General features: G+C 39.7%; 1 protein-coding gene across 13 annotated transcripts in view; it reads right to left on the bottom strand.

Moving 5' to 3' along the window:
- LOC146549093 (sodium bicarbonate cotransporter 3-like) overlaps nt 1-12477 on the bottom strand; it is a 58725-nt gene that overhangs the window by 42184 nt on the left and 4064 nt on the right. The window contains exon 1 of one of the 13 annotated variants that reach the window (XM_085262129.1): nt 6269-6503. The exons of the other annotated variants lie outside the window; for them this stretch is intronic. Within the exon in view, the coding sequence (XP_085118255.1) occupies nt 6269-6304 (36 nt within the window). The 5' untranslated portion in view covers nt 6305-6503. Of the gene's footprint in view, nt 1-6268; nt 6504-12477 lie in introns of those variants that run through there. 13 annotated transcript variants of the gene reach the window in all.

Here is a 12477-nt window from a genome sequence, read left to right as displayed (position 1 = left end):
AGCTGCCCAGTAATAAAACAAAAGATTTGGGAGTGCTAAGCCTCCTGCGCTCCGCGGTCTTTGTAATACACTCTGTTTCAGCCTAGGTGGTTTTTGTTCCAAATGAAGGAGGAGATTTGACTATTTAGATTATTAAAAAATGACTTAGTTAAAAAAATTGGAAGACACTGAAAAAGATATACAAATTTAGGAAATATAGTCATCTTAATGATATTTAATCTACCACCCAGCAAAAGAGGCAAGGACTCCCACTTTGGTAAATGGTAAATGGCCTGTATTTATATAGCGCTTTACTAGTCCCTAAGGACCCCAAAGCGCTTTACATATCCAGTCATCCACCCATTCACGCACACATTCACACACTGGTGATGGCAAGCTACATTGTAGCCACAGCCGCCCTGGGGCGCACTGACAGAGGCGAGGCTGCCGGACACTGGCGCCACCGGGCCCTCTGACCACCACCAGTAGGCAACGGGTGAAGTGTCTTGCCCAAGGACACAACGACCGAGACTGTCCAAGCCGGGGCTCGAACCGGCAACCTTCCGATTACAAGGCGGAAGGTTGCCGGTTCCCAACTCTTGAGCCACGATCGCCCTTTCCAAAATCCTCTTTTAGCTTAGACAATAAAGGAAGATAATTAGTTTTATACAAGTCTCTATGGTTCTGCGTAATCCAAATGCCCAAGTATTGAACTTGTTATAGCTGAGTTTGAAAGGTGCTAAAATAGTTCCCCGGTTATTGTACCTAAAGGCATTGCCTCGCTTTTCCCGAAATTCACCTTATATCCGGAAATTGTCCCGAATTCCTTAAGTACATCTAAAAGTTTAGGAAGGCTATTTGAAGGGTTGGAAATAAACAAGAGCATGTCGTCGGCATAAAGAGAGACTTTATGCTCGACATCCCCACGACGTATTCCCTCTACCTCAACAGTGTCTCAGAGCAATAGCTAGCAGTTCAATTGCGATGGCAAAAAGGAGAGGTGACAAAGGGCACCCCTGTCGTGTGCCACGCTGAAGCTGAAAAAAGGGGGACAGACTATTGTTGGTCCGAATGGCCGCTACAGGGTCACAGTACAATACTTTTATCCAGGATACAAAATTACTCCCGAGGCCAAATTTTTCAAGCGTATGGAAAAGAAAGTCCCATCTCACCCGATCAAATGCTTTCTCAGCATCAAGTGAAATAACAGTTTCCAATATAGTACCTTTGACATGGCTATAGATTATATTTAATAAACGTCTAATATTAAAAAACGAGTACCTGTTTTTGATAAAGCCTGTCTAATCGGGTGAGATAATGGAGGGCAGATGTTTCTCTAAACGGCAGGCCAACACTTTAGCAAGGATTTTGGTGTCCGTGTTCACCAAAGATATTGGACGGTATGAGCCACAATCTAAATGATCCTTATCCTTTTTTAGAATTAGGGAGATCACTGCTTGACGCATTGTTGGAGGCAAGGATTGTGAGAGGAAAGATTCTTCAAAAGTTGATTTTAACAATGGATTCAATTGGTTAGAAAACTTCTTAAAAAAAATCAGAAGGATACCCGTCGGGGCCAGGTGATTTTCCAGACTGCATACTCCATATGGCCATGTCAATTTCAGCATTAGAAATGGGCTCCTCCAAACTGGTGGCCGCATTGTCTCCTAAGGAAGGGATATCAAGTTTCTCAAAGAAATTTTCTAGTGCCAGGTCATCCTTAGCGGGGGGGGGGAGCTGTATAAAGTCTGATAGTATTTTTAAAAAAAACTATTATTTATACCCTGGTTATCCGTGCACCTTATTCCCTGGTCATTCCGGATCTCAGGGATAGCTTGATTAGCTGTTCTTTGTCGTAGCTGATGAGCTAGCAGCTTGCCTGTTTTTTCTCCATGTTTATACGAGTAGCTACGCAACTTCGAAATTAGATACTCAGCCTGTTTTAAAGTCACCTTTTAAAGGTCAAGAGCCAAATTTGCAATTCATTTCAACAGTGAGCTTCATTTAAAAAAATCCAAATCTTGTAATACAATAATAAAGGCACCTCACTTCTGTATATAGAATTACTGTAAATTTTCAAAGCAAATGAAAAGATATTTTTCAGATTGAATATGAAATCTAACTAGCATAAAATGTGAGATATTTATTTATGAAGAACTGTCTCAAAAATTCTATTAAATAATTCTGGTAGCAGTCTAGTTAATACTATGGATGCCGCTGTCTTCAGGAATCACATGAACCAATGTTTACAAACAAGGCTTGTGAAGCTAGTTGGCTCATACATTATAATAAAATCTGTTAATTTTACTGCATAAACTACAGTTTGTATACAAACCCCCTTTGTCATGCATTCAGAGTATGTTGTTTACTGTTACATGCATGTTAGTGTGTTAAACATGTCTTTGGTGCCCTCGACCTTGCGTTGCTTGGTACAATTTAAGAACCCATGATGCAACATGTCACATAGCTTTCTTGAAAATAAACCCCACACTGTCAATCACAATCCCCAGGCTGGGGGGCGAGGTGGTTATTCCTCCTCCGGCTCAACCACAGCTGTGCTTTGTAGCCATAATGACCAGTGTCACTGAGGAGGACTCAGAGACCAGAAGAGTAGACAGCTGAGTGAAAAAAGCCACTATATAATGTCATCAGTGTAGGGGTGTTAACAGAAGACAGATGTGTTTCTGGCTGCATCTGGCCACCATATGTACCTATAGCGTAAAGTTCTTTATCATTAAAATAAAAATGTGTGCAGTCTATAAGAGTCTAAAAGCAAAGCAACTTGAGCTTGTTTTGCTTCAGTTTTGAATCAATAAACAATATAAATCCAATATTTCATCCAGCTAGGTGATACTGGTCATCATCCAGCTCAATAATTAACAAAGCTGCTAGTAATGATTTGATGATTTATCGGTTATGAATATCTATCAAATTGCATTTTACCTTTTCTAACTCTTAACAATAAAAGGCTGGTACGGTGTGTTGTGTGTTTACATGGTAATATCACCAATGTGCAGTCAGTTTTATGGACGAGTGGAGATTTACAGCTCACATCATGCTTTAAGAGTAAACAAAAGCCATTTGTGTTGATTCAATGAGCTAGGCACACAATCTGTATGAACTCACCATTTAGAAGGGGATTTATCAAAAGGTAAAATAAAGGCGAAATGTACCAGCAAATATTCATTTATTGTTCAAGATTTTCTTTTAGGAAATTAGGGTGACTTACACACACACACGCGCACGCACACACACACACACGCGCACGCGCGATCAAGATGTAAATACAATACAACAGCATTTGATAAACATTGGTTAGTTGTGCTCTATATTAATATATTACTGTAAGGTTTACCTTAAATTGCACTTCCAGCCTCAGTTGAATTAGAATATTGGACACATTGTTTGAACTAACACACTGCATTTGTTTTGTGCAAATGTTACTAATGTGACTAATGACAAAAAAAATATCTTTTTAATCCTTGAAACTTATTAAAAGTAGCACGAGTTTAAAAACTAAACTCCTCAGTAACAAAACACCAATGGAACTAGCAAACAAATTAATCTAATTAACAGATTACTAAAAAAAGAAGTCTTCTCATTCTATTTGATTCATTGCTTCACTTTAAGCCATCAACAAATTTAAGCTAATTTCATCATTAACAACGTGCAGGGTGACCTCTTTTCTTTTACTGTGTTTGTGAGGGAGTAAAATAACGGCTCGGCTGCCAAACACCTCTTCAGCAAAACAGACAGTGAATGAAACAACCACCCAACAACACAACAGACCTTGGTCCGTCTAATCTTAATTCTTTGCCAACCCTGCTGTACTGGGATCTGATCCAAAGAAGAGGAAATGACGCAAGAGTACATAGTGAGAAACCTGTCCTCAGAATACCATCTCTGTCTCACAAATGCAGCTTATAGATGGCAATGTATACTGCCGATTTGTCTCAAAACACCATAGCACAAATATTAAATATAAATAAATATATTCTGATTGGGATAATAAAATTAGAGATGCATAAAATTGAGACAGATGGCTGCTTAAAAAAAGTGGGCTCCATGATACAGTATGCCAATGAGGCACAACATTATGACCCTGTCTGCCTAACAGGTTTTTAATAGTGTAAGTATTTAACTTGATATATCTCTAACACTAGTGATGTTATTTTGGCCAGTACCTCCTGTATTTATACACTGATATTGTGTGTGTGTGTGTGTATGTATATATATATATATATATATATATATATATATATATATATATATATATATATATATATATATATATATATATATATATATATATTTATTTATTTATGTTATTTTTTTTTAAAAAATAAGAAAAAAAAGTCCTGAATTTCCATTTGCCCCCCAAATGTTTTGGTGAAAACTAATGTAACCATAGACCACTACCTAATACATTGTTCTCTTTTCTCTTTGCGAGAGTAGAGATAAGGGAGGATAAGGGACCCTCTAGTGGTCTTTTCAGTGAGTGCACGCATGAAGTCCGATCACAAAGTTCAGTGACCATTGAAAAAAAAAGAATGCACGATTTACATTTGGCCAGTATCTACTTCAAGGTCACCTCCTTGTTCACTTCTTGGCTCCTTCCAGTGGTGCTGCCATCTTCAGACATCTCCTTTAAAGTCCCATTCTGATTACTCTCACTTATACATCTGCTATGTGTACTGGATCCTGTGTGCTATGTAAAAATCACAACCATTCAACTAACTTAAACACAAAGCAAGACTGCAAGTTGACAAAAAGTCATATCGGTCATGTGACGGGTGAAGATTGCGTTGGCAGCCAAAAATTGCCACCTTTTCAATGCACAATGAAGAGTGACATGGGCCACAGTACAAGTAGTTTGAAATGAATGACCTCTAGAATTATACAATGATCATCTTACCATGAGGGGAAAAATTCATAGCAACCCGAAAAATAGTAAGAAATAGACGCTTTCGTACTTTAACACTGTGGACCTGTCTACCTAAAACTGCTATTTGGGTGGTAGTTAGAGACCCAGCTCTCATCACAAGGTTCACAAAGAAACAACCGGAGAATCTTGTGAAGTGGCAGTCATTTCAGAAATGTTTACATGAAGAGTTTTATACAGTAGGAACAAATATGACTGATTAACTGTAAGACTTGGTGGTTTTGCACAGTGCCAAGACATCAACAGCAAATCCTTAGATCCATTTAGTTACATGATGGCAGCTCCATAGATCTCTGTTGCTTGTACTTGGCATGTTCCTCAGTGAACCACTATCTGCAGGCAACTCCAATCTTGATTAGGATCATCTCAAACTTTCTTATTTCAAAGATTATTTGACTTGGTCACTGGAGATTAAAAATTTGCTTTTTAAACCTTAAAAAGGTCTTGTTTTCACATCCCAATTTGTCAATGTTCGCTGAATATGAATATTTAAAAGGATATTCCATACCTTAACAGCCATTAATGTTTATTAATAGACACCTAATATTTCCTAACACCTCTAGTTAAATCATGTTATTTGAAGACCTGGATGGATAGTAAATTTAAAAACCATCAGCTTTTATGGATGGAACAAACACCCCCATTTATGCAGAGCCTGCAAACACAGACACATTAAAAATAAATAAATAAAAAAAAATTAATGTAAATATAGTCTCTCTGTATCATAAATGCTTTCCTCCCTCTGTGCATCCAACCCAGTTTAACGACCCCCTTTTTTACTAATTGCTCAGAGTATCATTTTTTGCCATATATGCTTTTATCCAGATTGCGGAAAACCAGCATTTCAATTAATTTCCCTTCAGTCAATAAACATTATCTCTATTGACAGCATGCTCCTTGTTTGGATCCTGCTACCTCCTCCTTTCCCTGACAGTACTTTTCCTCTCTCCTCTCTTGCTTCCTATTCTCCTTGTCCCGCTCCTTAAAGCAGCCATGACTGTCTGTCTTTCTCTCATTCGTGCTGCTTGAGGCCATTAAAACAGTAGGAAGGAAATAATTCCATTTCAAGAGGCATATCTCATGAGATAACAGCCGCTTGCCCCCTCAAACACCTTATCCCTGTCATCCTCACACCTCTGCCTTTCTCATTCTGGTCAAATGTACGGACCACCTGCCACATTCATTTGCACAGACCACTACACCGCTGCACCACAGAAGAACACAACCAGAAAAACCAACATCAATACAAACACACAGCATAAATGCAGCAAATTCAGAGCTGCTGGATCAAGAGCATACGGTGACAGTAAGGAACACAAACACAAATACACACAGGATCAGACGTACCGTGAGCACATGTTCCCCTTCGTTCTGTTCATCCATTTAGACTAAAACATCCACAAAGCAAAGGCACCAGGGATGTTCACCAGTTCCTTCTGTCTGACGTTATCTATGCTATAGAAGGAGCTACGCGCGGCGGTGTCGCACTCGTCTGTTCCCTCTTCCTCGGCTCATCTCTTTATACAGACGGAGGAAGGGAGAGAGGGAGCGAGCTGCTTCAGAACACACAGTGCTCTGCTCTACCCTGTCAGCCCGCTCTTTGCACAGCAGCCAATCCCACCATGCCTCTATGAATATTTTATTTGCCCAGCCAAGAGCTTAAAAACACACTCACACACCATCACACAGAGGACACATACACACAGTTCGAGGACATACAAATGCTCACCCGCTGAGGTATTCAGGTCACAAATTAGGAGACACCACCAACACAGATAAATAGAAACAAGCACACGTGTGGGCTCGGCATTCCTCACTGGGTGCAACGGACTGAAAAAGGGCAAACTGCTGTGTATTCAAATCATCGAGATTCCAAATGCCTTTGACATTCAAAATCCTTATCATAGCTTCAAGGTTGGTCATGTTTTTCAACAACCTGTAATTTAGCAAGGAACTGTGACCCATTTGTTCCTTGTATATAACAAACGTGCTTATGATCAGGGCAAAAGACCATAATTCTGAAACCTGAGCAGCAATAAAAGGGTCTATTTTTTAATTCAAGGAAGCCCCCAGGATCCCTATCCACACCAGAGATACCCTATTAAAAGTTTAAACTAGACTAACCAGAAAACCATAATGGCAAAGTGAAGCCAAACTTAAAATTAAATTATGTATCATAAAAAGGGATTTAAAGTACACATGAAAGCAAATAGAAAGAGTGACATCTAATGGCTGAACCTACACTGAGTTGATGTTAAGGGAAATGAGAACATGAGATTTTGCAAAATTGAACTCACAGCAACATCCAGCAGTGTCACGCAGCATAATCGTTTTTAGGAGAGGCATAAGCTTAAAATCTTTCAACAAGTAACATATATTCTTATATTAGAGTTGCCATAATTATTTAACTGTTTGGTACCTGCGAAAGACAAAAAGAAAAACACCCACCAGTTCCCAGTTCTTGAGGAAATATAAACAGCACATTTATGACATTTAGGTCTCCTGTTCAATTTATTTTTAAGGTAAACACCTAATTAGCCAATTATATAGCAGCAGGTCAATGCATTTAAGAATATAGGCATGAAGATGTGGTCTAGATGTAGAGCATCAGAACGGGGAAGAAAGGTCATTTAAGTGACTTTGAACGTGGCATGATTGTTGGTGACATTCTGAGCTGAGCATTTTCAGAAGCTGCTAATCTGCTGGGATCTTCCTTCACAACCATTTCTAAAGGTTAACAGGTAGTGATCGTAGAAAAGAAAATATCCAGTGAGCGAGCTGACAATTATTTGTTCATGGCAGAGGTCAGACAAGAGTGGCCAGGTTGCTTTGAGGTGATAGGAAGACAAAGTAACTCAAATAACCACTCCACTCATTACAACCAAGGTGTGCAGAATAGCATTTCTGTTAAAACTTGAGGCAGATGGGAAGAAGGCAGCAGAAGACCACACAACAACTAAGAACAGGAAACTGAGGCTTCACAGTTCAGATGGGCTTACAAAAGCTTAACAATAGAAGATGTGAAAAACTTACTGACATCTAGATGGCAGGTCAACAGATCAGGCTGCTGCTGTTAGTGTAATGGCCTGGTTATATTTTCTTGGCACATTTTGAGCCCCTTAAAAGGTGGTCAGTTAGTAGTAAACACAACAGCCTACCTGAGCATTTTAGTTAACTATGTCCATTCCTTTTTTGCCACAGTGTACCCATCGTCCGATTGCTGCTTCCAGGAGGATAACTCACCATGTCACAAATCAAACGATCTTAAACTTATTTCTTGAACATAATGAGTTCACTGTACTCAAATGGCCTCCACAGTCATGAGATCTCAATCCAAGAGAGCACAGAAGAGGTGTAACAGGAGATTCAAATCATGGAAATTCTCTGAGGAATCTGTGTTTTCAGCATCTGATTGAATCTGTGCCACGAAGAATTAAAGGTGTACCTAATAAATTCTCCAGCTGTATTTGTCATTTCTGTGTCACATGTTAAATGTTGAACATTTCTGCCTGTCATGGCATTGCTTTCTACGCCCATGTCAGCTTTACAACTGTTAGGAGCTGACTGGTCACTCTATTAATCACTTATCTCACTGAATTAAGAAAAAATAGCTTCTTACTCTTTTCAAGTGTGAGAACATGTTTTTGTTTTGTTTTTTTCAATTCTATTCAAATGCATAAAATTATCATATAAAACAGTTACTTTCCTTGCTAGAAAGTTCAAGAAAAATGTCGAGGAGACATTCAAGACAGCCTGCCCAACTTTCATTTTTGTGTTCCTGTTCACCCTAGATTAGATTGCCAGCCAACAGTAAATGGAGTGGTGCCTATATACTGCTTTTCTCCTGGAACTGGGGACTAAAATCACTTTTTACCACAAGCCTCATTTACCCAGTAACATACAGTTTTCAGTGCTTAAAATGCTGGTTTTTTGTGTCAGTTTAAAAACACAAAATGTGAAAGAATTTGATTTTCTACTACAGATAAATGCAAAAGGCATCAATTAATTCCTATGCTAATCAAGACTACAAAGTCTAAGCATACTGCTTACTAAAAGAGAAAAGTAAATAAAAAAAAAATCAAATCCCCACACTGACTAAATCAAAGGAATATTTGGGACTGTTTTTCTTGGAAATCTTCAGGTTTACTATCCATTAAAATTATTCATTTTCCTGTCGGTTTGTTATGGAATCACCTAATTTCTTTAAGCTTTTCTATGATTTCTGCTTCTAAGAAAGAAAGAACCTCTGAGACACAGCATTTACTCAACCCAGGGTAGTGCTGGATCAGGAAGCTTAGCTGGATCAAGCTGATCTAAGAGCCAATTTTAGACCAGTCTACCACTCAAGACCAGTGGAACAAGTCTTTGTGATCCTGACCCAAGCAGGCAATTCTTTTTTTCTTTCATTCTTCATTCTATCCTTCCTTTCTTTCTCAAATCCTTCTAACTATAACAGGATGGCAAACAGGGTGCTTGGTCTGAAACATTATTTAGGTGGACTGTACAAGTAAAATCTACATGAATGCCACAACCCAAGGTTTCCAAGCAGAACACTGCATTACAATAGATCTAACAGGTGATCATTATTAATAACTTCATCTATCAGTAGTTTTGAAGTTGATCAGTGCAGTCAATAAACAAAAACAGAAATCGGGGTGGTAATAATAGCACATTTGGATTTATTAGGCCCAATATTCAAAATGGACGAGATACAAAAAAGGGAAACCCCAATGGTCTAAGTTTAGTTTGTAGACAATTTGTGGTTGATGTTTTTGTGTTGTTGTTTTTTTTCCTCAATAAATATGTTTATACACTTCAAGACATTTAAACTATCCATCCATCCATCCATTCGCTCCCGCTTATCCTTTTTCATGGTCGCGGGGGGCGCTGGAGCCTATCCCAGCTGTCATAGGGCGAGAGGCGGGGTACACCCTGGACAGGTCGCCAGTCTGTCGCAGGGCCAACATACAGGGACAGACAACCATTCGCACTCACTTTCATTCGCACATTCACACCTAGTGACAATTTGGGTTAACCAATTAACCTATCCCCACTAAGTGCATGTCTTTGGACGGTGGGAGGAAGCCGGAGTACCCGGAGGGAACCCACGCAAACACGGGGAGAACATGCAAACTCCACACAGAAAGACCCCAGCCTGATGTTGGAATTGAACTCAGGACCTTCTTGCTGTGCGGCAACAGTGCTAACCACCGTGCCACCGTGCTGCCATACATTTAAACTATTGGTATAGTATTTATAGCTCTGCTATGATACAAAGGACTTACAGCAAGAGATCCTCTGTTTAAATCCACCAGCTGTGTAGAGTTTGTGTTTCTGTGTAGAGTTTGCATGCTCTCTACAGGTATTCTGGCTTCTTCTCACAGTCCAAAACCATGCATGAGTTATTTTAATTTGGCAGCCCTAAATAGGCCATAGGTGTGAATAGGGCTGCCACAAACTATTATTTTGATAGTCGACTAATCACCGATTATTTTTGAGATTAGTCGACTAATCAGATCACGCATCCATTGGACGTAAAACGTACAGCTTATTGCACCAGCACGCATCTGCCCTTATATAACTATCATTAGCTTACAGCTTGAAGTGTTTAAGGTATGTGCTAATTAAAAATAAAGACAAGTTTGGGGCGACCATGGCTCAGGGGGTTGGGAAGCGTATCTGTAACCGGAAGGTGCCGGTTCGATCCCCGGGCTCTCTGTCCTGGTCATTGTGTCCTTAGGCAAGACTCTTTACCCTACTGGTGATGGCCGGAGGGGCCGTTGGCGCGATATGGCAGCCTCGCTTCTGTCAGTCTGCCCCAGGGCAGCTGTGGCTACAACCGTAGCTTGCCTCCACCAGTGTGTGAATGTGAGAGTGAATGAATAGTGGCATTGTAAAGCACTTTGAGTGCCTTGAAAAGCGCTATATAAATCCAATCCATTATTATTATTAAGTTGATAGTTTATTAAATTTTAATGACATTTGCAGATTGTTTCGGTGGAGTTTAATAAACTCTGCTCCTTGCTATCTAAAATATAGCAGGACACCGGAGTATATTCTCGAACATCTCACACTTCTGAAAATCAGTTGTCTGCTTGACGTTTATTCAGCTGTGTAAAAACTATAACTTTATTTCTCAGCCAAACCGATTTACTCAGGAACAAATGAAATACTAAAAAAAGCCAAACAATAACATTTTTAAGTTATCTAAGTGACTTATATTACATGTTTAACCTGAGTAGTGAAAGACAGCGGTGGGTTTGAAAACAATTAGCCGGGAGTCTGGTGTTCTCGGGCTCTAGTGAGCCTTGCCCCCGGCTAGCTATCAAGCTGGTGAGTAACAGACGTCTCCAAAAACGTCGGAGCGCTTTTGAAAATATGTGGTGTCTTGATAAACTGAGCAGATATTTGAGGTTTACACAGCTACATTCTCGCCTGAAAATAGGTTAAACTTTATTTTGTGACCCAGAAAGAATAATAAGAGTAATATTAAAACTAACTAGCTGTCGCCATTGTTGACAAGTACGCTGCACCGCGCTATGAATTCTGGGACACAGCTTCTTCTTCTTCTTCGGGATTTAACGGCAGCTGGCATCCTTGTACATGCAGTGCTGCCATCTCCTGTTTCAGTCCATTATTACACTCTTAAATCCTACTACTTATTCCTGCAGCTTTTGGGATCTTACAAAGCTTCAAACGATGCGTCGACTATTAAATTAGTCGTCAACGATTTTAATAGTCGACGTAATCGTGTCTAGACGACTAATCGTGGCAGCCCTAGGTGTGAATGTGAGTGTGAATGATTATCTATCCTGAGATATCCTCCCTGTGATAGACTAACTGGCAACCTGTCCTTTAGGGCTGGGCCATATCATACCGTTCATGGTAATACCGGTATAATGTTGGGCAACGATAAGAAAATTAAATATTGCGATAGAATATGGGTAAAACGCGCATGCGCAGTGCCTTTGTTTTCATATGCACATGGCGGAAAAAGGCATGGTGGCGACGAAGAATGAGAAGGGCGAAAGCGGATCATTGAATGAAACAGATGAACCGAATTGGTTTGTAAAAATTCTGCAAGTTCAGTGGTTTGGAACTGGTTTAGCTTTTGTCTGTCAGATACACAACAAAGCACTATTTTTGGTAGAGCATGCTAGTGGGCCGTCATTATTACCATGTTAATGAATTAATACGGCACACTTAACTCATTCACTACCAGCCATTGGCAGTGAATGAGTTAAACCCATTGACTCATTCACTGCCATTGACGGCTATAGACGTCAATGGCAGTGAATGAGTTAAAATCAATCCTTTGATTTTTCTGAAAATCGACAGTGCCCTTTATAATCCCGTGTGCCTTATGTATGAATTCTGGTTGTGTTTACTGACCTCGAAACGATTTTATGTCGTACACGGCACTCGAAAATCTGTCAAATGTTTTAGTACGACTTTACTAAGCTACGAACCCGCACCGCTTGATGGATTGTCGGAGCATTACGGCTACCGTAGGCAGGAGCCTCACGGAGTGATACGTACTGTGCTTCAACATAATA

The sequence above is a fragment of the Mchenga conophoros genome, linkage group LG22 (genome assembly GCF_057382185.1).
Source record: "Mchenga conophoros isolate Kocher_MC1m ecotype Shallow Benthic linkage group LG22, M_conophoros_male_GT1.1, whole genome shotgun sequence".
Lineage (NCBI taxonomy): Eukaryota > Metazoa > Chordata > Actinopteri > Cichliformes > Cichlidae > Mchenga > Mchenga conophoros.
The sequence above is the reverse complement of the archived record's forward strand: the minus strand, read 5'-3'. Positions and strand labels throughout refer to the sequence as shown.